Raw genomic sequence first — 25,873 nt, forward strand, 5'->3', positions numbered from 1 at the left:
CTAGTCTGTCAATATCTCTTTGCAATTTTATGCTATCATCTAGACTGTCTACAATGCTGCCTAACTTTGTATCATCAGCAAATTTGGATATATGACTTACTATGCCATCATCCAAGTCGGTTAATGAATAATGTGAATAATTGAGGCCCCAACACAGATCCCTGCGGGACACCACTAGTTACATCCTGCCAATCGGAGTACTTACCCATTATCCCCACTCTCTGTCGCCTACCACTCAACCAACTTTCTAACCATGTCAATAATTTGCCCTCAACTCCATGGGCTTCTACCATAGTTAACAGTGTCTTAGATGGGACTTTATCAAATGCCTTCTGGAAGTCCATATCAATAACATCCATAGACATTCCCCTGTCCACTACCTTAGTCACCTCTTCAAAAACTTCAATTAGATTTGTCGGGCATTACCTTCCCGTCATGAATCCATGCTGGCTGTTCCTGATTAACTGAAATTTTTCGAGGTGTTCAGTCACCCTTTCCTTGATTATAGACTCCAGCAACTTGCCCACCACAGATGTCAGGCTAACTGGTCTGTAATTTCCTTGGTTCCCCCTTTCACCCTTCTTAAAAAGTGGAGTGACATGTGCAACTTTCCAATCCAGAGGGACCACTCCTGAATCTAGGGAACTCTGAAAGACTTTAGTTAGGGCATCTACAATGTGCTCCCCTACTTCCTTTAACACCCTCGGATGGAAACCGCCAGGTCCTGGGGATTTCTCACTCTTTAGTTCCATTAATTTCCTTGTTACTGATGATTTACTTATGTTAATTGTATTAAGTCCCTGTCCCCTATGGGCTATTAATTTTTTTGGGACTTCCGGCAAGTTATCCTCCTCTTCAACTGTAAATACTGAGGCAAAGTAATTGTTCAACATGTCTGCCATTTCCCCATTATCAATGATGAGAGGCTGAGTAAACTGGGCCTATATTCTCTGGAGTTTAGAAGAATGAGAGGTGATCGCATTGAAACTAGTTTTTGCTAGAATTTAAGAAGGTTAAGGGGTGATCTGATTGAAGTCTTCAAGATATTAACAGGAAAAGACAGGCTAGATAAAGATAAACTATTTCCACTGGTTGGAGATTCTAAAACTAGGGGGCATAGTCTAAAAATTAGGACCAGACCATTCAGCAGAGATGTTAGGAAGCACCTCTTCACGCAAAGGGTGGTAGAGGTTTGGAACTCCCTCTCACAAACAGCAGTTGAAGCAAGAACAGTTGTTAATTTTAAATCTGAGATAGATAGAATTTTGTTAAACAAAGATATTAAGGGATATGGGCCAAAGGCAGGTATATGGAGTTAGGCCGCGGATCAGCATGATCTCATTGAATGGCGAGACAGGCTCGAGGGGCTGAACGGCCTACTCCTGTTCCTATCTTCCTATGAAACGTACAAGATTCTGAAGGGTCTTGACAAGGTTGACACAGAGATTGTTTCCTGTGGCTGGTGAATCTAGAACACTGGGCACAGTCTCAGGATAAGGGGACGATCATTTAGGACTGAAATGAGGAGAAATCTCTTCACTCAAAGGTTCGCACATCTTTGGAATTCTCTACCCCAGAGGGTTGTGGATGCTCCATTATTGAGTATAGTTCAGACTGAGAAATCACAAAGTGGATTCTGTCCATCAGGAGGCACAGTGGACATGATCTTCACAGCAAGACAACTCCAAGAAAAATGTAAGGAGCATCAGCAACCTTTATATATGACCTTCTTTGACATCACAAAGGCCTTCGACTCTATCACCAGGAGGGATTATAGAATATCCTCCTCAAATTTGGCTGCCCCGCAGAAATTCATCACCATCCTCTGCCTGCTGCATGATGACATGCAAGCTGTAATCCTTCCCAACAGATCTGCCACTGACCCAATCCGAGTGCAAACTGGGGTCAAGCAAGGCTGTGTCTTTGCACCAATGCTCTTTTCCATCTTCCTTGCCACAACACTCCACCTCTTCTCCTTGAAGCACCTTGTTGGAGTAGATCTACTCTACAGGACGAGCGGGAAACTATTCAACCTCCGTCGCCTCCAGTCCAGAACCAAGGCCACTCCAACCTCTCATCGAGTTGCAGTATGCTGACGACGCTTGCATATGCGCACACTCAGAGGCCGAGCTTCAAACCCTCGTTGATGCATTCACAGAGGCGTATGAAAGAACGAGCCTCAAGCTAAACATCCGGAAGACAAAGGTCCTCTACCAGCCTGCTCCCGCAGCACAACACTGCACTGACTACCAAGATCCACAGTGAACCACTGGACAATATGGATTACTTCTCATACCTCGGGAGCCTCCTCTCAGCAAGGGCAGACATCGACGATGAAACTCAGCATCGCCTCCAGTGTGCCGGAGCAGCCTTCGGTCGTCTGAGGAAAAGTGTGTTTGATGACAGAGACCTCAAACCTGACACCGAATTCATGGTCTACAGGGCCGCAGTGTTACCTGCCCTCCTGTATGCGTCGGAAACATGGACACTGTACAGCAGATATCTCAAAGCCCTGGAGAGATATCACCAACGGTGCCTCCGCAAGGTCTTGCAAATTCAGTGGCAGGACAGGTGCTCCAATATCAGTGTCCTCTATCAGGCCAACATCCCCAGTATTGAGACACTGGTCATGGCTAATCGTTACGTTGGGCGGGCCACATCGTCTGCACGCCTGACACATGACTCCCAATACATGCTTTCTATTCCAAGCTCCATCACGGCAAGAGGCTACCAGGAGGGCAGAGGAAACGCTACAAAAATGTCCTCAAAGCCTCCCTGAAAAAATGTGACATCGCCACAGATTCGTGGGAATCTCTTGCCCGAGACCGCCCAAATTGGAGAAAAAGCATTCACAAAGGTGCCAGCCAGTTTGCACAACGTCAACATGCCCATGCAGCGACCAGGTGCAAACAATGGAAGGAGCATTCGGAAAATCGAGAATCCCATTTACTCGTCTCACCAAACACCACCTGCCCCACCTGTGGCAGAGTGTGCGGATCCAGAATTGGACTATTCAGTCACCTAAGGACCCACAACCCTGGAGTGGAAGAAAGTCATCCTCGTTCCCAAGGGACTGCCCAAGAAGAAATGATTTTTGGTGTCTCAAGGAATCAAGGAATATGGGGAGTGGGTGGGAAAGCGGAGTTGAGGCAGATGATCAAACGTGATCGTATTGAATGGCAGAGCAGGCCAAAGGGGCCGTATGGTCTACTCCTGCTCCTTATGTTCAGTCATTGTTGGTACCTCATTTTAATTTATGTATATATACTTCTTTAAAATAAATCATATAGAGAGGGGGAATGAATAACCTTGGACAACATAATGGATCCAATGGTTTGAGGAAAATTCATTGAATGCTCAAAGCTAAATAACTTAATACAATACGCTAGTTATAGAATTTAGCGATAATCAAGCACAAATTATTTCTCACTAAACTTGCAGCGATTATGCAACAAACATGAAGAGTGAGGTAAAATAAATATATTAGGGTAAGTACATGAGGTAGAAAGGAATAGAAGGATGTCTAGCTAGGGTTAGATGAAGAAAGATGGGAGAGGCTTGTGTGGATCAGTTGGGCTAAATGGGCTGTTTTTGTGCTGGAAAATTCAAGGGAATTCTATGTAAAACGTTATCTGAGGATGGGTGAAGGGATAGACTATCGCCCACACTCCCAACTAGCAGCTCATTTTGTACAGGAGCAGCAAGTGGAATACAAAGACAGCAACCCACCTGATGAACAGCATATTTTATGAAAAATAACGGCTGCCCCGGAATGAGGTAAAGCCAGTAATCTCAAATCTCATCCCAGCATGCAGGTGAGTTAAAACGTGACCCAAAATTCACATTTGTTGCTTGTAGCGAAATTTCTCGATCAGAATACTGCCTTGCAAGCACTGCCAACAGTCCATTGTAACGAAGTCAGCTGACTGATATTTTAAGCTTGCTCAGAAAGTTAGAATCATAGAAATTTATGGCACTGAAGACAACCATTTGGCCCAATGTGTCTGTGCTGGCTGAAAGAACTATCCAGCCTAATCCCACTTTCCAGTTTTTGGTCTGAAGGCCTGCAAGTTATGGCATTCCAAGTGCATATTTAAGTGCTTTTTAAATGCAAAGAGGGTTCCTGCCTCTACCATCCTTTCAGGCAGTGAATTCCAGATCCCCACAGTCCTCTGTGAAAACATTTCTCAACTCCCCCCCAATCCTTCTGAAAATTACTTTAAATCTCTGCCCCCAGGTTACTGAGCCTCTCTGGTAATGAAAATAGGCCCTTCCTATCCACTTTATCTAGGCCCCTCATTATTTTATACACCTCAGTTAAATCTCTCTTCAGCCTCCTCCATGCCATTAAACAACCCTAGCCGATCCAATCTTTCCTCCTATCCAAAATTCTCCATTCTTGGCAAAATCTTTGTAAATCTCCTCTGTACCCTCTCTAGTGTGATCACATCCTTCCTATAATGTGGTTAGTGCCAGTGTCTGTAGTAGCTCAGTGAAGTTAGCAGACCTTTCTATACGCTGGGCTTTTGCATAAAAACTAGAACAAAAATTCTCGTCATGGAGTTTCAAAAAGGGGGCAATAATTGATATTCACCTTTTAAAAAAAAAAACTTTGTAACTATTGCATTTAGCACAGTGTTATAAATTAACATGCTAAATTTTAATTGCCCCATGTCTGTGAGACAAATTTTTATTTTTATTCACCTGCCTTGGAATTATTGTCTTGAGCCTAAACTTTATCTCGTATTCATCTCAGCCTCGTGATTTATAAGTCCTTCCTTTTATCTCCAAATACAATGCCTGCAGGACATGAACACGAATTAATCCGTTAAATATATAACTCTAGCCAATCACTTACCTATATGCCCTTGCTGGTGTACACTGCATTATAGTGCCATCTCCAGGCTAACCTCATCAACATTTGCCTAATCTTCACATGAACTTTCATCCACAGTACTCTTAGTCAACTGGAATAAATAGCCCCAGAGGCGTCTGTATATTTGGGTCGAAATCAATTGTGAAAAGGGTCGCTTTTATCCAGTGCCCTGCTTTGCTGCAAGGAATCCAAAAGGGCCAGCTAAGCAGCTCCATGCTTTTGTTGCTTGCCTGCCTTTGTGTAGATTTACTCACGCATAGAAAGCACTTGCATTTATATAGCAATTTTCATAACCTCTGGATGTCTCAAAGCATCTTACAGCCCATGAAGACCTGTTGAAGTGTAGTCACTGTTGTAATGCAGCAGCCAATTTGCACACAGCAAGATCCCACAAACAGCAATGTGATAATGACCAGATCACCTGTTTTAGTGATGTTGACTGAGGCATAAATATTGGCCAGGATACCAAGGAGAACTCCCCTGCTCTTCTTCAAAATAGTGGCCATGGGATTTCTTACATCCACCTGAGGGGGCAGATGCGGCCTTGGTTTAACATCTCTTTTGAAATACAGCACCTCCAACGGGGCAGCACTCCCTCAGTACTGTACTGGGAGCGTCAGCCTAGATACTGTGCTCAAGTCTCTGGAGTGGGACTTGAACCCACAACCTTCTGACTCAGAGGTGAGTGTGCTAACCACTGAGCCTCAGCTGACACAATAGATCACTGCATCATTGCTATTGATTTTAACATACACCCTTCAGCAGAGCTTTATGCACAACTATAAGTACACTCAATGGTCTTGCTTTGATCACAAGTGTACCTAAAAACATACATCAGACTAGATTTTAATTCAAAACTTGCTCTCATGGCAGACTGAAGTCCATCCCTTTTATAGCCTTTCATGTAACCAAGCACTTAACAGCACTGAAATGGCTGTCGGAAACTGCAATGATCACTTTTGATAATAAAATGTTGAACTGGTTTAAATTTTAAAAATGTAAGTGTGAAACTAATAATGGATCGCACAACTAATTCTATGACCAACTATAAAACTACACTACATACCGAGGGAATGCTGCACTGTTGGAGGTGCAGTCTTTCGAATGAGATGTTAAATCAAGGTTCCATCTGCCCTCTCAGGCGGATGTAAAAGATCCCAACGCCATTATTTCAAAGAAGAGCACGGGAGTTCTTCCCGGTGTCCTGGACCATTATTTATCCCTCAAAGGGAGATCACGGAGAACAGATTATCGGGTTATTCACCACATCGTTGTTTCTGGGACCTTGCTGTGCAAAATTGGCTGCTGAGTGTCCTAATTTGCACCAAGTGCTGCTCACTCATCTCCCTTGTACTCAGTGATCTGCACTGGTCCCCAACCAAGCACCGCCTCTATTTTAAAATTCTTATCCTTGTTTTCAAATCTTTCCATGGCTTCGCCCCTCCCAATCTCTTTCGCCTCACAACTCTCCAAGATCTCTGTACTCCACCAATTCAGGCCTCTTGTGTATCCCCAATTTTAATCGCTCCACCACTAGCGGCCATGCCTTTAGCTGCCTGGGCCTAGACTCTGGAATTTCCTCCCTAAATCTTTCTGTGGCTCTACTTTTCTTTCCTGTATTTCTGAAGAAAGAGGAGATTGAGGGACAAGATTTTGTGATCAATCAAAAAAGGCTAGTCAAGCAAAGTGACTATTTTGTGATTTTTGAAAATTTTTATCCTCCTGGATTACTCTCAAGGACAATCAGGAGGAATTCCAATGAAAAAAAAAAGTCCCAAATGCTACACCATTTATCAAAATATGCAACCTTGTTGTACAGTCAGACTCAACAAAATACCTCAAGAGTGTTCACAAAGTAAAACCTGACAGACATGGCAGTTACTTACATCTCCTTCCATCACCATTTGGCTCTCACATTCTACTGTTGGACTAATATCTTGTCGCATAACCCAGATGGGCTCTGCTGGCTCATCGGGAGTGTAGGGCGATCGTATGGTTCTGGTCTTTACCTCTTCGATTGCTTCCTTGATGTCTTTAATAGCTAAAGAAATGGCATCCCTTTGTTCTCTGGTGTGCCTCACAGGCTCCCCCAAGCCTGTGAAAGACACAGACCGGGAGTTCAGTGCAGGCATGGCGTCGTCGCTCTCATGCCCACTGCCATGGGCGGCACTACACTCCGAGTTCTGCTCGGCCTCCGGCATCTCCTCAGAGGCCTGGTCGAGGCTTTGGGAACTCATGCTCTGCTTCACCTCAGCGACGATCTGGTCGATGTCCTCCTCTTGTTCATAGCTGTCCATCCGGGGATAGGGTGCAAACTCGGCCTCCTTCTCTGGGCTGTCTGATTCATTGTCCGACCGCTCATCGTAATGGTGCAGTCTGGCCCCGAGAGCCTTCTTGCGGTAATTTTCCGCCTCCTCCCTCTCCTGCTCATACAGCCGTAGAGTTTCCCGACCATCCAGCTCAGGGGCCTCGCCAATCTCCTCGTAAACGTGCTCCTGGACTGAGTAGTCATCATAGGGCTCGGCATACTGCTCCTCCTCACTGCGATGGAATGGGTGGTGGCTGTAAACGTACCCTGAGTAGGCTGAACCCATAAGCCCTTCACGGTCCACCATATTGAACTGCAAAATATTTGGCAGAGTCCGATTCTCGGCAGCTTCCACGTGCTCTGACTCTGCGTTCTCAGTGTACTCCTCTGCCTCTGGTCGACAGTGGACAGCGTAGGACCGTTCATCCTCTTCGTTCTCCTGAAGCATCTCCCGGGATCCGTAGGGATCGCCCTGTGCGCAGATCACGTCACCTTCCGCCCTGTCCGTGTGGTTGTGGAAGCCACTCTCAGTGCTGGCAGACCTGGCCAGGGTCCCCTCCTCGTCTCCCTGCCGCGCTCGCGCTCCTCGCTTGCCATTGCCGTGGCACCCAGCCTCCTCTTCCTCCTCCTCCGAGTGCTGGAGATCAGCCTCCACTGCCTCGTTCACTTCCCCGCTCCCCGGTTCCTCATCCGTCTCCACCACTTCTTCTGGCTTGCTCATGTCAGAATCCAAAAGTCCAGTCCGCCTACACAAGCAGCATCTCTGCGGATGTCGCTAGAACACACAGACAAGACAAAACAAAAAGAAAGCAAAAAAGTCAACATGATGCAGACGAAGGGAAAATAGCATAGCTCTTTCAAAGAGACAGCACAGGCACAATGGGCCGAATGGCCTCCTCTTAATTTATTCATTCTTGGGAGATGGGAGTCACTGGCTAGGCCAGCATTTGTTGCCCATGTCTAATTGTCCTTGAGAAGGTAGTGATGAGCTGCCTTCTTGAACTGTTGCAGTCCATGTGGTGTGGGTACACCCACAGTGCAGTAAGGGAAGGATTCTGAGCCAGCGACAGTGAAGGAACAGCGATATAGCTCCAAGTCAGGATGGTGTGTGGCTTGGAGGTGAACTTGCAGGTGGTGGTGTTCCCACGTGCCTGTGCTGTTTCATTCTACGATTCTATGTTTAATGAGCCTGCCCTTTGAACACCACTGACATTTCCAAAGAGGCATCATTTCTGATCATACCATCACTCAAAGCAGACCTACTTTGATCAATTTTTTAGATATTCTTTAAAAATGTAAGACTTACATTTCTATAGCTCTTTTCACCACCTCTGGTTGTCCCAAAGCGCTTTACAGCCAATGAAGTATCTTGTCGAAACTGTGGCAGCCAATTTGCACACTGCAGTGTGATAATGACCAGCTAATTTGTTTTAAAGGTGCTGTTTGAGAGATAAATATCGGCCAGGACACCTGTGAAGCACCTTGGGATGTTTCATTTTGTTAAAGGCGCCATCACTAAGACAACCTACACTTCCATTAAATCTCCTGACTCCTCCCCTGCCTCAGCACATCTGCTGCTGAAACCCTCATCCATGCCTTTGTTACCTCAAGACTTGGCTATGGAGTACAATTGCGTAGTGGTTATATTACTGGACTAGTAATCCAGAGGTCTGGTCTAATGATCTGGTGACATGAGTTCAAATCCCACCAGGGCAGCTGGAGAATTTAAATTCAGTTAATTAAATAAATCTGGAATTTTAAAAAAAAGTCAGACTCAGTAGCGGTGATCGCGAAACCTACCAGATTGTTGTAAAAACCCGTCTGGTTCATAATGTCCGTTAGGGAAGGAAATCTGTCGTTCTTACTCAGCCTAGCCTACACGTGACTCCAGACTCACAGCAATGTTGTTGATTCTTAACTGACCTCTGAAATGGCCTCGCAAGCCACTCAGTTATATTCCAAAGGCAATAAATGCTGACCTTGCTAGTGACGCCCCTAACCAGTGAATGAACAAGAAAAAAAACTGATCATTCCAATGCATTGTTTGCTGGCCTCCCATGTAGGCAGAAACCTTCCCTGAATTTGAGGTCATCCAAGACTCTGCTGCCATGTCCCAATCACTCAGCAACTCTGTGCTCACTGACCAACATTGGCTCCCAGTTAAGCAATGCCTGGATTTTAAAATTCTCACACTTGTTTTCAAATCCCCTTCTGGCCTCATCCTTCCCCATTTCTTTAATCTCATCCATCTCTACAACCCTCTGAGATCTCTGCCCTCCTCCAATTCTGGCCTCTTGAGAATCCCCAATTTTAATGGTTCCACCAATGGCAGGCATGCCTTCAGCTGCTTGAGGTCCTAAACCCCTCTGCTTCACCTCTCCTTCCGCTTTTGAGACACTCCTTAAAGCCTACCTCATTGACCAAACATTTGGTCACCTGCCCTAATATCTCCTTATGTGGCTCCATGTCAGATTTTGTTTTGTAACACTCCTGTGAAGTGCCTTGGGATGTTTTACTACGTTAAGCGTGCTATTTAAATAGTAGTTGCTGTTGTTATTTGAATGCAGGTTGTTTTTTGCAGTAGCAGTCGTGGAGAGGAAGGCCACTTCCTCCCTTGTCCTGTTGTGTAGTTCAGCTGGGTGCTTTTAGAAGGATTTAGTTATGACTGAGGCAACCTGGAACCTCACTGCAGCAATAAAATACATCAGTGGAAGATGCAAAGGGGTTTCATGCTTAGGCGATCCCACAGGCACTACTGTCTGGAAGGTTACTGAGCTAAAATCATGGGCGGCACAGTGGCGCAGTGGTTAGCACCGCAGCCTCACAGCTCCAGGGACCCGGGTTCGATTCTGGGTACTGCCTGTGCGGAGTTTGCAAGTTCTCCCTGTGTCTGCGTGGGTTTTCGCCGGGTGCTCCGGTTTCCTCCCACATCCAAACACTTGCAGGTGATAGGTGAATTGGCCATTGTGAATTGCCCTTAGTGTAGGGAAATGATAGGGAATAGGGGATTACTGTAGCGTTAGTATAAATGGGTAGTTGTTGGTCGGCACAGACTCGGTGGGCCGAAGGGCCTGTTTCAATGCTGTATCTCTAAATAAAAAAAAATAAAAATAATAAATCAAGAGCAGGATAAATAAAGAAAGGATGAACAAGAGGAGGCCATTCAGCCATTCAAGCTTGTTCCGCCATTCAATATACAGATCAGCCAAGATCTAACCAACTCCATCTACCCGTTTTGGCTCCGTAACCCTTAATACCCTTGCCCAACAAAAATCTGTCAATCTCAGTTTTGAAATTTTCAACTGACACCCGCTCCCCCCCCAACCCCGGCCTCAACAGCTTTTTTGGGGGGGTGGGGGGGGGGGGGGGGGAGGCGGGGTGTTCCAGATTTCCACTACCTTTGGTGCGAAGAAGCTCATCCTGACATCACCCCTGAAAGGCCTAGCTCTAATTTTAAGGTTATGTCCCCTTGTTCTGGACTCCCCCACCAGAGGAACTAGCCTCGCTCTATCTGCCCCTATTGGATCCAACAGCTGGATGATAGAACGTTTCAAATCTGCACTCTGAGCCACAGGCAGCTAGTTAAATGGATGCCAGATTGACTTGCTCTCAACAATAGGGGTGTGTCCTTTGAGGAGAGCTTGAGTAGACTGGGCCTACGTTCCCTGGAGTTTAGAAGAATGAGATGTGATCTAAACGAACATGTAAAATTCTTATGGGACTTGGAGAGTGGTGGGGAAAAAAACAGCAGAGAGAGAGAGAGCAAGAGTTCACTCGGAGAGCGGTGGGAAACAGCGAGAGCAGAGCGGGGCTTAAAAATAGCAGAGAGAGTGAGAGTGTTCACCTGGAGAGTGGTGAGAAATAGCGAGAGCAGAGTGGGGCTTAAAAACAGCGGAGAGAGCGAGAGGCCGCTCAGAGAACAGCGAGAAGGACTGACAGCAGAGCGGGGCTAGTCACTGCCGCCGCTAGTCTGTCGGTTCAGAGCCCACGGTCAGAAAGAAAAATCGAGGTGTGACATCACAGGGAAGCAGGTAACTGATTGGCTGGTGAATATTTCCTATTTATCTTATCTAAACTAGGGAATAAACCAGTGAGATAAAAGCAAAATACCGCAAATGCTGGAAATCTGAAATAAAAACAAAGTGCTGGAAATACTCAGCAGGTCAGGCAGCATCTGTGGAGAGAGAAGCAGAGTTAACGTTTCAGGTCAGTGACCCTTCATCAGAACCGGCAAACGTTAGAAATCGAATAGGTTTTAAACATGTTAAGTGGGGGTGAGGGAGAAAGAGAACAAAAGGGAAGATGTGTGATAGTGCAGAGGGCAGGAGAGATTAACTGACAACGTCATGGGACAAAGGCAAAGAGAGTGTGCCAATGGTGTGATGAAAGACAAAGCATTACGGCAGAGGGAGTGTCAATGACAGAAAAATGAGCAGCCCTCACCAGAAGCACAAACATGAAAAAAGTAGGCAGGCACATGGTTTAAAAAAAAGGAACAAAATGAAATACGATAAAAATAAAAATAATAAAGGGCCAGTCATGAAGCAGTTCTGATGAGAGTTCACTGACTTGAAACATTAACTCTGCTCTCTCTCCACAGCTGCTGCCAGACCAGCTGAGTTTTTCCAGCATTTTGTTTTTATTTAATAAACTGGTGAGTTTTTTCTTTCTTTTTTTTTTAAAGTAAGGTTTATTACTACTCGTAAAAGTGCATTCAGTACTAGTAGGGTTTATCAGTATTGGTAAGGTTTATTAGCATTACTAAGGTTTATTAATAGTAGTAAAGTTTATTAGTATGGTAAAGATTTATTAGCAGTAGCAAGATTATTAACTAAAAGATAGAGGAATGGCAGGGCTGCTCCAACCTCTATAGTGGACATCCTGTGCTTTGTGGGACCTCCAGCACACTTCCCGTGTCTTGGATAACCATTTGTGCAGGAAGTGTCATCAGTTACAGCAGCTTGAGCTCCGGGTTTCGGAACTTGAGCAACAGCTGGCGTCCCTGCGGTGCATCTGTGAGGTTGAGAGCTTTGTGGATAGCACGTTTATAGATATGGTCACCCACAGCTTAAGCGCATGCAAGGAGAGAGGGAATGGGTGACCGCCAGATAGTCAAGAAGAAACAGGCAGATAGTGCAGGTGTCCCCCCGAGTGCATTCCACTCTTCAACCAGCATTCAGTTAAGAATACTGATGAGGGTAATAGTTCACCAGGGGAGTGCAGCCAGAACCAAGTCCACGGCGCCATGGGTGGCTCAGCTGTCAGTGGGGTACAAGAAAGACTGGAAGACCAATAGTGATAGGTGATTCGATAGTTAGGGGAATTGACATGCACTTCTGCAGCTGCAGACATGAATCCAGGATGGTGTGTTGCTTTCCTGGCACCAGGGTCAAGGATGTCACTGAACAGCTGCACAGCACTCTGAGCGGTGAGGGTGAACAGCCAGCAGTCGTGGTCCACATTGGTACAAATGATATAGGCAGAAAGAGGGATGTGGTCCTGAAGTCAGAATTTAGGGAGCTAGGTAGGAAATTATCAAGCAGGACCTCAAAAGTAGCAATCTCCGGATTACTCCCAGTGCCACGCGCAAGTGAGTGTAAAAATTGGAGGATAAAGCAGATAAATGTGTGGCTGCAAAGATGGTGCACAGTGGGGGGGGGGGGGGGGATTAGATTCTTGGGACATTGGGATCAGCTCTGGGGGAGATAGGACCCGTACAGATGGGACAGGCTGCACCTAAATAGAGCAGGACGGAGTTCCTTGCGGGTTGATTTGCTAGTGCTATTGTGGAGGGTTTAAACTAACTTGGCAGGGGTGAGGGAACCAGGAAAAAATATCAGAGACAAATTCCAAGGTGCACAGAATACTGGGAGAGATAGATAGCACTAGAGTAGGGAACAGTAAGTTATTAGGTGGGGTCAGAGTAAGGGAAGAAGTAATAAAGTATAAATCAGTGTTAATGTGCATGTATGTAAGATTGGGGAGGTACAGGTGCAGATTGACATGTGAAATTATGATGTTGTGGCTATAACAGAGACCTGACTCAAATAAGGGCAGGACTGGGTGTTAAATATTTCTGGGTACAAGGTGTTCAGGAAAGATAGGAAAGGAAGAAAAAGGGGGTGGAGTGGCCATATTGATTAAGGTTGGGCATTAAAGGGCTGGAAAGAGAGGATATCCAAGAGGGGTCAAGGAGAGACAGAATCTATTTGGCTACAGCTAAGGAACAAAAAAGGTGCAATTACATTGCTCAATGTAGTCCATAGGCCACCAACTAGTGGAAAGGATGTAGAGGAACAAATTTGCAAGGAAATTACAGAGAGGCGCAGGAATTACAGAGTAGTTATAATGGGGACTTTAATTATCCAAACATAGACTGGGATAGTAGAAGTGTAAAGGGCAGAGAGGGGCAAGAGTTCCTAGAGTGTGTTCAAGAAAATTTTCCTCAGCAGTATGTTTCCAGTCCAATGAGATGGGAGGCACTGCTGGACCTGGTTCTTGGGAATGAGATGATCCAAGTAGATCATTTAGGGGAAGGAGAACATTTATTTGACAGTGATCATTGTATCATAAGGTTTAGGTTAGCTATGGAAAAGGACACAGAACAATCTAGAGTATGAATAAATAACTGGGGGAAAGCCAACTTCAATGGGGTAAGAATGGATCTGGGCCAAATAAATTGGAATCTAAGGTTGGCAGGAAAAAGAGTAACTGAACAATGGGCTGCCTTCAAAGAAGAGATAGTTCAGGCACAGTCAAGGTATATTCTCTTGAAGGGGAAAGGTAGGGCAAGTAAATCCAGAGCACCCTGGACAATAAAAAAGAGTTAGAGATTAAGCTGAAGAAGAAAAGGTGTACTTATGACAGATGTCAGGTGGATAATACAATGGAGAACCAGGCTGAATATAGAAGGTTCAGAGGGGAAGTGAAAAAGCAAATAAGAGAAGCAAAGAGGGAGTATGAAAAGAGACTGACAGCTAATATAAAAGAGAATCCTAAAGTCTTTTATAGGTATATAAATAGAAAAAAGGTGGTAAAAGGGACCAAAAAGGGGATTTACACATGGAGGCAAGGGGGAATAGCTGAGGTGCTAAATTAATACTTTGCATCTGTATTTAATAAGGAAGAAGATGCTACCCAAGCCACAGTGAAAAAGGAGGTAATTAATACCCTAGAAGGATTTAAAATGAATAAAGAGGTATTAGATAGGCTGTCTATACTTAAAGTTAATAAAACTCCAGGACCAGATGAGATGCATCCAAGGATACTGAAGGAAATGAGAGTGGAAATTGGCCATAATTTTCCAGTCTCCCTTACACTGAGGGGTGGTGCCAGAGGACTGGAGAATTGCAAATGTTAGACCCTTGTTCAAAAATGGATGTAAAGATAAGCCCAGCAACTACAGGCCAGTCAGTTTAACTTCAGTGGTGGGGAAACGTCTAGAAAAAATAATTCGGGACAAAATTAATAGTCATATGGATAAATGCAGGTTAATTAAGGAAAGCCAGCACGGATTTGTTAAGGGAAAATCGTGTTTGACTAACCTAATCGAGTTTTTTGAAGAGGTAACAGAGAGGGTTGGTGAGGGCAATGCTATTGATGTGGTGTACGTGGACTTCCAGAAGGCATTTGATACAGTGCCACACAACAGACTCGTGAGCAATGTTATCGCTCATGGAATACAAGGGACAACAGCAACATGGATACAAACTTGGCTGTGTAACAGGAAACAGAGAGTAGTGATTAATGGATGTTTTTTGGGCTGGAGGAAGGTTTGTCGGGGAGTTCCCCAGGGTCAGTGTTGGGACCCTTGCTTTTCTTGATATATATTAATGACCGAGACTTTGGTGTACTGGGCACAATTTCAAAATTTGTGGATGATACAAAACTTGGAAGCATTGTGAACTGTGAGGAAGATAGTGTAGAACTTCAAAAGGACGTAGACAAGTTGCTGGAATGGGCAGACAGGTGGCTGATGAAGTTCAATATGGAGAAATGTGAAGTGATTCATTTTGGTAGGAAGAACATGGAGAGACAATATAAAATAAAGGGCACAATTCTAAAGGGGGTACAGGAGCAGAGGGACCTGGGTGTATATGTGAATGCGTCGACTGGAAGAGGCCCTTAACTGGCCGTTAATAGGCCACTTAAGGGCCTCAATTGGCCTCTGGGCGGGAAGGCCGTCGTCGGCCTATCACTCCCATGGGAAGATCACTGGGCATAGGGCCCTCCGCCCCGCCACGATTCTCTGTGCCCCCACAACACCTGCACCCCCCACCTCCCCCGGTCTCAAGGGGCCTCACAAAATCCTGACCAATATAAAGGGCACAATTCTAAAGGGGGTGCAGGAGCAAAGGGACCTAGGTGGATATATGCACAAGTCATTGAAGGTGGCAGGATGGGTTGAGCGCACAATTAATAAAGTATACAGTATCCTGGGCTTTATTAATTGGGGTATAGAGTACAAGAGTAAGGAAGTTATGTTGAACTTGTATAAGACACTAGTTCAGCCTCATCTGGAGTATTGCATCCAGTCCTGGGCGCCACACTTTAGGAAAGATGTGAAAGCACTGGAGAGAATGCAGAAAAGATTCACGAGAATGGTTCCAGGGATGAGGAACTTCAATGATGAAAACAGAGTGGAGAAGTTGGGACTGTTTTCCTTAGAGAAAAGAAGGCTGAGAGGTGATTTGTTAGAGGTATTTAAAATCACGAGGGGTCTGGACAGAGTAGATAGGGGAAAAACTTCCCACTCATGAAAGGATTGAGAACGAGAGGGCACAGATTTAAAGTAATTGGCAGAAGAAGCAAAAGTGACATTAGGAAAATCCTTTTCACACAGCGAGTGGTTAACATCTGGAGAGTCTGGTGGAGGCAGCTTCAATTGAGACATTCAAAAGGGAATTAGACTGTTATCTGAAAAGAATGAATGTGCAGGGTTATGGGGAGAAGGCGGGGGAGTGGCATTAGGTGAACTGTACATTTGGGGAGCCGGTGCAGACAAAATGGGCCGAATGGCCACCTTCTGTGCTGTAACAATTCTGTGATTCTGTGACAGGGTAGATGCTGAGAAAATGTTTCTCCTGTTTGGACAAATCTAGAACATGGATTCACAGCCACAGACCATTTAGGACTGAGATGAAGAGAAATGTCTTCATTCAAGAGCCTGTAAATCATTGGAATTGTCTACCCCAGTATGAAGGGAATTAAGGGATATGGGGATAGTACAGGAAGGTGGAATTGAGGTAGATGATCAGCCATGCACTTGTTGAATGGCAGAGCAGGCTTGATGGGCCAAATAGCCTACTCCTGCTCCTCATTTGAGATATTTACAATATACGCACATTGAACTCTTTCAGGGATGTGGTAATTCACTAGTACGTACTGAAACCTAGTCACTGTCTTAATTTAGGAAACATGAGAGCTAATTTGTGCACAGCAAGCTCCAACAAACAGCAATAAGATAGAAGACTAGACAATCTGATTTTTCCGTAAAGTTAGTTAAGGGATAAGTGTTAGCCAGGATACTGAAGAGAACTCCCTGCTCTTCCTCGAACTAGTAGCAATGGAATCTTCTATGCCCAACTGAGAGGATTAGACGGGGCCTTGGTTTAACATCTCATCCAAAAGATGGCACCTCTGACAGTGTAGCTCTCCCTCAGCACTGCGCTAGGAATATCAGCCTAGACTATACGCTGAAGTCTCCAGAGTGGGACATGACCAGATATTCTGTTTCTTAGTTTTGTTAGTTGAGGGATAAATATTAGCCCAGGACAGAACTCCCCTGCTCTTCTTCAGAAAAGTGTGAACAGACAGAATTGCAGACAGAGTGGGCCCAGAGTGCCACTTTAGCATTTATGTCAAAAAAGGTTTACTTTGAGAATCAAAAGGTACAACAGAGGGTATCTCAGAGAGAGAGCAAAAAGTTGGAGACAGAAGTCACAGAGTGATCAAATAAGTTTTGGACAGCTAGTAGTCTCAAGAGAGAAAGAGAGGGAGCTTGCAGTTCAAGAGTAAATACCACAATAGCAGATGGAAATTTATCGTGCAGATGTCCTTGAAACGAGCACAAGCATCCCAGAGGAAGGCAAGTCAACAACTCCACAGAGACAATTTCGGAGGACAAGGTTGTACAAGGCCTCGATGCCACTGGTAAAACTGCAAACCCCTGTTAGCAATAAACTGAACAAAAAAAAACAACTTATTTTTGTTTCTTTACTTGTCCCATTACTATCCCCTTTTGCCTTGCATCAACATCCCTTTTGTCATTTAATCTCTCCTGCCTCCCACTACAGACCTTCCCTTTTGTTCTTTCCTCCCCTCCCCCCTTTCAGTGCCTCTGGAATTGTTTAAAACCTGTCACATCTTTAACCTTTTGCAGTTCAACAACAACTTTTCCAGTTTTGACAAAAGGTCATCGACCCAAACATTAACTCTGTTCTTCTCTCCACAGATGCTGCCGGACCTGCTGAGTGTGTTCCAGCACATTCTGTTTCTGTTTTGAACTTTGTGTATATCACAAATTTACACACATATAAAGGCAATGCCATTAGCTTCCTGTTATTCTGATGGCAAAATCTGGCCCAATATACACAGTATTGTCGCCAACATTAAAAATAGCAGTGAGCTCCTTCTGAGGATTCCGTTAATAAATACGATGCTCTGTGTGGAGTGGTGCCAGCTGACTCGGATTTGATCCCTGGTCTATCTCGAGTTAACCACAGGCTGGTAATTCTTGGCTGATATTCACCCCTCTCCAATCCTCACCCACCATACCAGCTGAGTTCAGCCATGTCGCCATGGACCAGGGATTGAATCCAGTCAGCATGCTCTGGCACGGAGCCAATGAAGGAGCCGAATTTAAACATTTAAGGAGTGACTGAAAGGATTCACAAAGCTTATCGGGAGAAAGGGAGATTCCAGGTACCGAGGGAAAACTATGAGACAATGCAGCAGCAGTTACTGAACAGTATCACCATTACAGTAACAGCAAGAAGATAGTCAGGGAAAAATTAGAACTAAGCTAGGCCTGCACTCAGTCTGAGTTCCCATTAACAACATAGGAGGGCCCTAGAGGGAGATAAGAGGAGAGTAACAATGTTTATCCCCCATGTCGGAAGGAATTGCATAGAATTTACAGCACAGAAACAGGCCATTCAGCCCAACTGGTCTATGATGGTGTTTATGCTCCACACAAGTCTCATTCCACTCTACTTTATCTCACTTTATCAGCACATCCTTCTGTGAAGAGCTGCAAAGAATCAGTTGATAAGCGAGGACTCTGTAGCCTTCACAGGCGACACCTCAGGGAGCCTTAGAGGTATGTACCCTCGATCTCCCTGGATATGGAATCCTGGCACTCCCTTCCTATCAGCACCATGGGAGCACCTTCACCACACAGACTGCAGTGGTTCCAGAAGGAGGCGGCTCACCACCACCTTCCCAAGGGGCAACTAGGTATGGACAACAAATACAAATCTTGCCAGCGGTGCCCACATCCCAAAAATGATTTTTTACACATAAGATATTTAATGATTTAGAGGAGTCTGGAAGAAGAATTAAAATAGACAAGTGCAGCAGGACAAGTGGGCACAGTTTTAGAGGTAGGAAAAGCAAATGTAGGACATACCTAAAGGACAACTTTCTTTACAATGGGATAATGAAGAATTGGAACAATCTGCCAAGAAAAGTGGTTGAGGCCAAGACACTATTAACAAATAACTCAGTGATCTAATGGTAAGATGGTAGGATTGATAAAAGTTGAGATCAAATGATAAATAATGTCTTCCAAACTTATCTTGTGAACGTTACATAGAATTTGCAGTAGAGAAACAGGCCATTCGGCCCATCTATTGCATGCTGGCATTTATTCTCCACTTGTCTCCTCCCACCCTATAGCATCTCACCCTATCAGCGTATTCTTTGATTCCTTCCTCCCTCATGTGTTTATCTGACTTCCCCTTAAATGCACCTATTCTTAGCTAAAACATAATGCATTTAAACCTTTATTTAAAAAAAGGAATAAGGAGCATTGTTCCCTATGATCAGCTGAAAATGAAAAATTCTCAATTACTGCAGATAGCAATAAACCATTCCACATTTCCTCGCCATGTCTCTTCAATTTGTGGTTGTCACGTGTCTGGGTTATATTTTGTTTTCCTTTAGCCTGCCTTACTGCTGTCTGAGTTACTTTTGTTTGTATGTATTGCGAAGCTAGAAGAGAGATGGTGAGTGGCCGGGAGGGAAAATGAATAACTGGCCACTGGGTTGGTACAGAACGAAGAAGATAACCAGACATAAGAATAGCAAGTGAGACAGATCATTATAAAGTGTAAACCACTGTTGGAAAACAAGCTTTATAACACAGACTGTCTGTTGATATCATAACCACAGATATGGCAGGTCTATAGGAAAGGAGCAGGGGAGTGGCACTAATTGTATCGCACTTCCAAAGATTTAGCACAGGCAGGATGGGACAAATGGCCTCCTTCTGTCCTGTAAGCTTCTATGATCTAGATCTGTTAACTTTGAATAGCAAGCCTGTTGACATCCCAAGGTGCTTCACAGGAGCGATTATCAAACAAAATTTGAGACTAAGCCACATAAGAAGATATTAATACAGGTGACCAAAAGCTTGGTCAAAGAGGTAGGTTTTAAGAAGTGTCTTAAAGGAAGAGAGAGAGAGAGAGAGAGAGAGAGAGAGAGAGAGAGAGAGAGAGAGGTGGTGAGTTTAGGTAGGGAATTCCAGAGTTTAGGCTCTATATGAGTTCAAGGCACAGCCGCCAATGGTGGAGTGATTAAAACTGGCAATCTGCAAGAGGCCAGAAATGCAGGAGTGAAGAGATCTCAGAGGGTTATGGGGCAAAGGAGGGATGATGCTATGGAGGGTTTTGAAAACAAGGATGAGAATTTTTTTTAAAGCACTGCCAGAGCAGGAGCCAATGTGGGTTGGCAAGCACAGGGGTAAGTGTTGAAAGGGAGTTGGTGTGAGTTAAGATAGGGGCAGCAAGAATTTTGGATGAACTCAAATTGATGGAGGGTGGAAGATGGGAAATCAGCAAGGAATAGTTAAATCTAGAGGTAGCAAAGGCATGTGTGAGCTGAGGCAGTGGCAGAGTTAGGCGATGTTAGAGGTGGAAACAGGCGGTCTGACCAACGGCACGGATACGTGACGGGAAGCTCATCTTGGGGTCAAATATGGCACTAAAGTTGCGAACAGTCTGACTCAGCCTCAGACAGTTGCTGGGGATGGAGCTGGTGACTAGGAAATGGAGTCTGAATACTCAAAAGTCTATTTTAATCTATCCATTCTGACTTTCATGTCAATCTTGGCCAGGTTATGTTAAAAGTTTGGACTGCAATCCTTCACCAGCTCCATTTCAATTTTTATTTCAGTATTTCCAGAATTTATGCTTTCATCTTAAACTCATCTGGCTGTACTTTACATAGACAAAGAAAGTTCAAGCACAAAGTGTTTAGCTAACAATATGGAAAGGAACTACTAAATACACTGAATAAAATGCCAATGATTTTGATTTCAACATTTCCCTTAATACTATTTTAAATATATTCACCTTGGAGTTCCTCTAAAGACTGTCAGTGGTGAGGATGTATTGCCATGGCCCGAATCAGACTGACCAATATTTCAGAAGACTTCTTGATTGATTAACTAGTCTTTTAATTGTAATAAATGTCAGCCTTGGCTCAATGGGTAGCACTCCCACCTCTGAGTCCAAAGGTTGTGGGTTCAAGCCCCACTCCACAGTCCTGAGCACAAAATCTCGGCTGATACTTCCGATGCAGTACTGAGGGAGTGCTGCCCTCTCTGTTGGGTGCAAGAGATTCCATGGCATTATTTCAAAGAAGAGCAGGGGAAGTTCTCCCGGTATCCTGGTCAATGTTGATTCCTCAACCAACACCACTAAAAACAGATTATCTGGTCATTATCACATTGCTGTTTGTGGGAGCTTGCTGTGTGTAAATTGACTGATGCCTGAAAAGGGAGGATGAGCAGCCAGAGGTCGTGGTCCATATTGGGACTAACGACATAGGCAGGAAGAGAGATGAGATCCTGCAAAGTGAATATAGGGATTAGGCAGAAGGTTAAAAAGCAGGACCTCCAGGGTTGTAATCTCAGGATTACTTCCTGTGCCACGTGCTAGTGAGGGTAGAAATAGGAGGATTAGGCAAATGAGTGCATGGCTGAAGAGCTGGTGTAGGCAGGAGGGCTTCAGCTACTTGGATCAGTGGGATCTCTTCCGATACAAGAAGGATGTGTTGCATCTAAACTGGAGGGGGACCGATATCCTTGCGGGGAGGTTTGCTAGTACTACTCGAGAGGGTTTAAACTAGTCTTGGAGGGGGGTGGGACCCAAAGTAGAAGTCTCTCCGATGAGATAGTTGAGGCAAATGTAGAGGTTAAAGCAAGCAAGTCTAGTAGGCAGGCCGGGCAGGGGCAGGACAGGGAGCGTGGAAGGTCTGGTAGGTTAAACTGCATTTACTTTAATGCAAGAAGCCTTACAAGTAAGGCAGATGAACTCAGAGCATGGATCTGTACATGGGATTGTGATATAATAGCTATTACGGAAATGTGGTTGAGGGATGGGCAGGACTGGCAGCTCCGGGGTACTGATCCTTCCGGCGTGACAGAAGTGGAGGTAAGAGAGGAGGGGGGGGTTGCACTATTGATTACGGAGGACATCACGGCAGTACTTAGAGAGGATATCCCAGGGGGAATGTCCAGCGAGGCCATATGGGTAGAACTTAGAAATAAGAAAGGGGTGATCACTTTGATGGGATTATACGATAGGCCCCCAATAGTCAGAGGGAAGTGGAGGAGCATATATGGAGGGAAATCACAGATAGGTGTAGGAATTATAGGGTTGTAATAGTAGGTGATTTTAACTTCCCTGATATTGACTGGGACTGCCTTAGTGCTAAGGGATCAGAAGGGGAAGAATTTGTTAAATGTATCCAGGATAGTTTTCTGAAGCAGTATGTGGATGGCCCTACTAGAGAAGGGGCTTCACTCGACCTCTTCTTAGGAAATGAGGATGGGCAGGTGGTTGATGTGTCAGTGGGGGAGCACTTTGGGACCAGTGACCATAACTCTATTAGCTTCAAGATAGTTATGGAAAAGGATAGGACTGGTCCTCAGGTTGAAGTCCTAAATTGGGGGAAGGCTAATTTCAGTGGCATCAGACAGGAACTCTCAAAAGTTGAATGGGAGAGGTGGTTTACAGGTAAAGGGATATCTGGCAAGTGAGAGGCTTTTAAAAGTGAGATAGGAAGAGTTCAGGGCCGGCATGTTCCTGTTAGATGGAAGGGCAAGGCTGGCAAGTTTAGGGAACCTTGGTTGACGAGGGATATTGAGGGTCTGGTCAGGACAAAGGAGGAGGCATATGTCAGATATAGGCAGCTGGGATCGGGCGGGTCCCTCGAGGAGTATAGGGGATGTAGGACTACACTTAAGAAGGAAATTAGGACGGCGAAAAGGGGCCATGAGATTTCCCTGGCAGATAAGATACAGGAGAATCCTAAAAGATTCTATAAGTATATTAAGAGTAAAAGGGTAGCTAGGGAGAGAGTAGGTCCCTTTAAGGATCAGTGTGGTAATCTATGTGTGGAGCCACGGGAAATGTGCAAGGTCTGAAATGACTATTTCTCATCCGTATTTACCGTGGAGAAGGTCATGGAAGCTCATGAATTCAAGGGAGGGAACACCGATATCCTGGAGCATATCAACATTACAAAGGAGGAGGTGTTGGAGGTCTTGAAGCGCATTAAGGTGGATAAATCCCCAAGGCCTGACCAGGTGTATCCTGGAAGCTCTGGGAAGCAAGGGAGGAGAATGCTGGGGCCCTGGCAGAGATTTATGTATCATCGTTAGCCAAGGGTGAGGTACCGGAAGACTGGAGGATAGCTAATGTTGTGCCTTTATTTAAGAAGGGCAGCAGGGATAAGCCAGGGAGCCTCAGGCCGGTGAGCCTTACATCAGTGGTGGGAAAGTTATAGAACATAGAACAGTACAGCACAGTACAGGCCCTTCGGCCCACGATGTTGTGCCGAACCTTTAACCTACTCTAAGATCAAACTAACTACATACCCCTCATTCTACTATCATCCATGTACCTATCCAAGAGTCGCTTAAATGTCCCTAATGTATCTGCTTCTACTACCACCGTTGGCAGCGCATTCCACGCACCCACCATTCTCTGTGTAAAGAACCTACCTCTGACATCTCCCCGAAACCTTCCTCCAATCACCTTAAAATTATGCCCCCTGGTGATAGCCCTTTCCACCCTGGGAAAAAGTCTCTGGCTATCCACTCTATCTATGCCTCTCATCATCTTGTACCCCTCTATCAAGTCACCTCTCATCCTTCTTCGCTCCAATGAGAAAAGCCCTAGCTCCCTCAATCTTTCTTCGTAAGACATGCCCTCCAGTCCAGGCAGCATCCTGGTAAATCTCCTCTGCACCCTCTCTAAAGCTTCCACATCCTTCCTATAATGAGGCGACCAGAACTGAACACAATATTCCAAGTGTGGTCGAACCAGGGCCTTATAGAGCTGCAACATAACCTCACGGCTCTTAAACTCAATCCCCCTGTTAATGAAAGCCAACACACCATACGCCTTCTTAACAACCCCATCAACTTGGGTGGCAACTTTGAGCGATCCATGGACATGGACCCCAAGATCCCTCTGTTCCTCCACACTACCAAGAATCCTGTCTTTAAGCCTGTATTCCACATTCAAATTCGACCTTCCAAAATGAATCACTTCACACTTTTCCAGGTTGAACTCCATCTGCCACTTCTCAGCCCAGCTCTGCATCCTGTCAATGTCCCGTTGCAACCTACAACAGCCTTCCACACTATCCACAACTCCAGCAACCTTCGTGTCATCGGCAAACTTGCTAACCCAGCCTTCCACTTCCTCATCCAAGTCATTTATAAAAATCACAAAGAGCAGAGGTCCCAGAACAGATCCTTGTGGAACACCACTGGTCACCGAGCTCCATGCTGAATACTTTCCATCTACTACCGCCCTCTGACTTCTATGGGCCAGCCAATTTTGTATCCAGACAGCCAACTTCCCCTGAATCCCATGCCTCCTTACTTTCTGAATGAGCCTACCATGGGGAACCTTATCAAACGCCTTGCTAAAATCCATATACACCACATCCACTGCTTTTCCTTCATCAATGTGTTTTGTCACATCTTCAAAGAATTCAATAAGGCTTGTGAGGCATGACCTACCCCTTACAAAGCCATGCTGACTGTCTCTAATCAAACTATGCTTTTTCAAATAATCATAAATCCTGTCTCTCAAGATCCTCTCCAATAATTTGCCCACTACCGACATAAGACTGACTGGTCTATAATTCCCAGGATTATCCCTATTCCCTTTCTTGAACAAGGGAACAACATTTGCCACCCTCCAATCATCCGGTACTACTCCAGTGGACAGTGAAGACGCAAAGATCATCGCCAAAGGCGCAGCAATCGCTTCCCTTGCTTCCCATAATATCCTTGGGTATATCCCGTCTGGCCCCGGGGACTTATCTGTCCTCATATCATTCAAAATTTCCAGCACATCCTCCCTCTTAACCTCAACCTGTTCGAGCATATCAGCCTGTTCCACGCTGTCCTCACAAACGACCAGGTCCCTCTCACTAGTGAATACTGAAGCAAAGTATTCATTTAGGACCTCCCCTACCTCCTCCAGCTCCAGGCACAAGTTCCCTCCACTATCCCTGATCGGCCCTACCCTCACTCTGGCCATCCTCTTGTTCCTCACATAAGTGTAGAACGCCTTGGGATTTTCCTTGATCCTACCCGCCAAGACTTTTTCATGTCCCCTTCTAGCTCTCCTAAGTCCATTCTTCAGTTCCTTCCTGGCTACCTTATAACCCTCTAGAGCCCTGTCTGATCCTTGCTTCCTCAACCTTAAGTAAGCTTCCTTCTTCCTCTTGACTAGCTGTTCCACATCTCTTGTCATCCAAGGTTCCTTCATCCTACCATCCCTTCCCTGCCTCATCGGGACAAACCTATCCAGCAGTCGCAGCAAGTGCTCCCTAAACAACCTCCACATTTCTGTCGTGCATTTCCCTGAGAACATCTGTTCCCAATTTATGCTCCCCAGTTCCTGCCTAATAGCATTGCAATTCCCCCTCCCCCAATTAAATATTTTCCCATCCCGTCTGCTCCTGTCCCTCTCCATGACTATAGTAAAGGGCAGGGAGTTGTGATCACTATCACCGAAATGCTCTCCCAGCGATAGATCTGCCACCTGGCCTGGTTCGTTGCCAAGCACCAAGTCCAACATAGTCTCCCCTCTAGTCGGCCTATCTACATATTGAGTCAGGAAACCTTCCTGGACACACCTGACAAAAACTGCTCCATCCAAACTATTTGCACTAAGGAGGTTCCAATCAATATTAGGGAAGTTGAAGTCAACCATGACAACAACCCTGTTACTTCTGCACCTTTCCAAATTTTGCCTCCCAATCTGTTCCTCCATGTCTCTGTTGCTATTGGGGGGTCTATAGAAAACTCCCAACAAAGTGACTGCTCCTTTCCTGTTTCTGACTTCCACCCATAATGACTCAGTAGACAAACCCTCCTCTATGACCTCCCTTTCTGCAGCTGTGATACTATCCCTGATTAGCAATGCCACTCCCCCACC

General features: G+C 45.2%; 1 protein-coding gene across 5 annotated transcripts in view; it reads right to left on the reverse strand.

The window, feature by feature from the left end:
- Positions 1-25,873, reverse strand: part of LOC137369403 (amyloid-beta A4 precursor protein-binding family A member 1-like) — a 208,684-nt gene that overhangs the window by 92,782 nt on the left and 90,029 nt on the right. For all 5 annotated transcript variants that reach the window (XM_068030578.1, XM_068030574.1, XM_068030575.1 and 2 more), the window contains one exon: positions 6,763-7,959. In XM_068030578.1, coding sequence (XP_067886679.1) covers positions 6,763-7,905 — 1,143 coding nt within the window. In that variant the 5' untranslated portion in view covers positions 7,906-7,959. The remainder of the gene's footprint in view (positions 1-6,762; positions 7,960-25,873) is intronic.

Source organism: Heterodontus francisci, chromosome 4 (genome assembly GCF_036365525.1).
Source record: "Heterodontus francisci isolate sHetFra1 chromosome 4, sHetFra1.hap1, whole genome shotgun sequence".
Lineage (NCBI taxonomy): Eukaryota > Metazoa > Chordata > Chondrichthyes > Heterodontiformes > Heterodontidae > Heterodontus > Heterodontus francisci.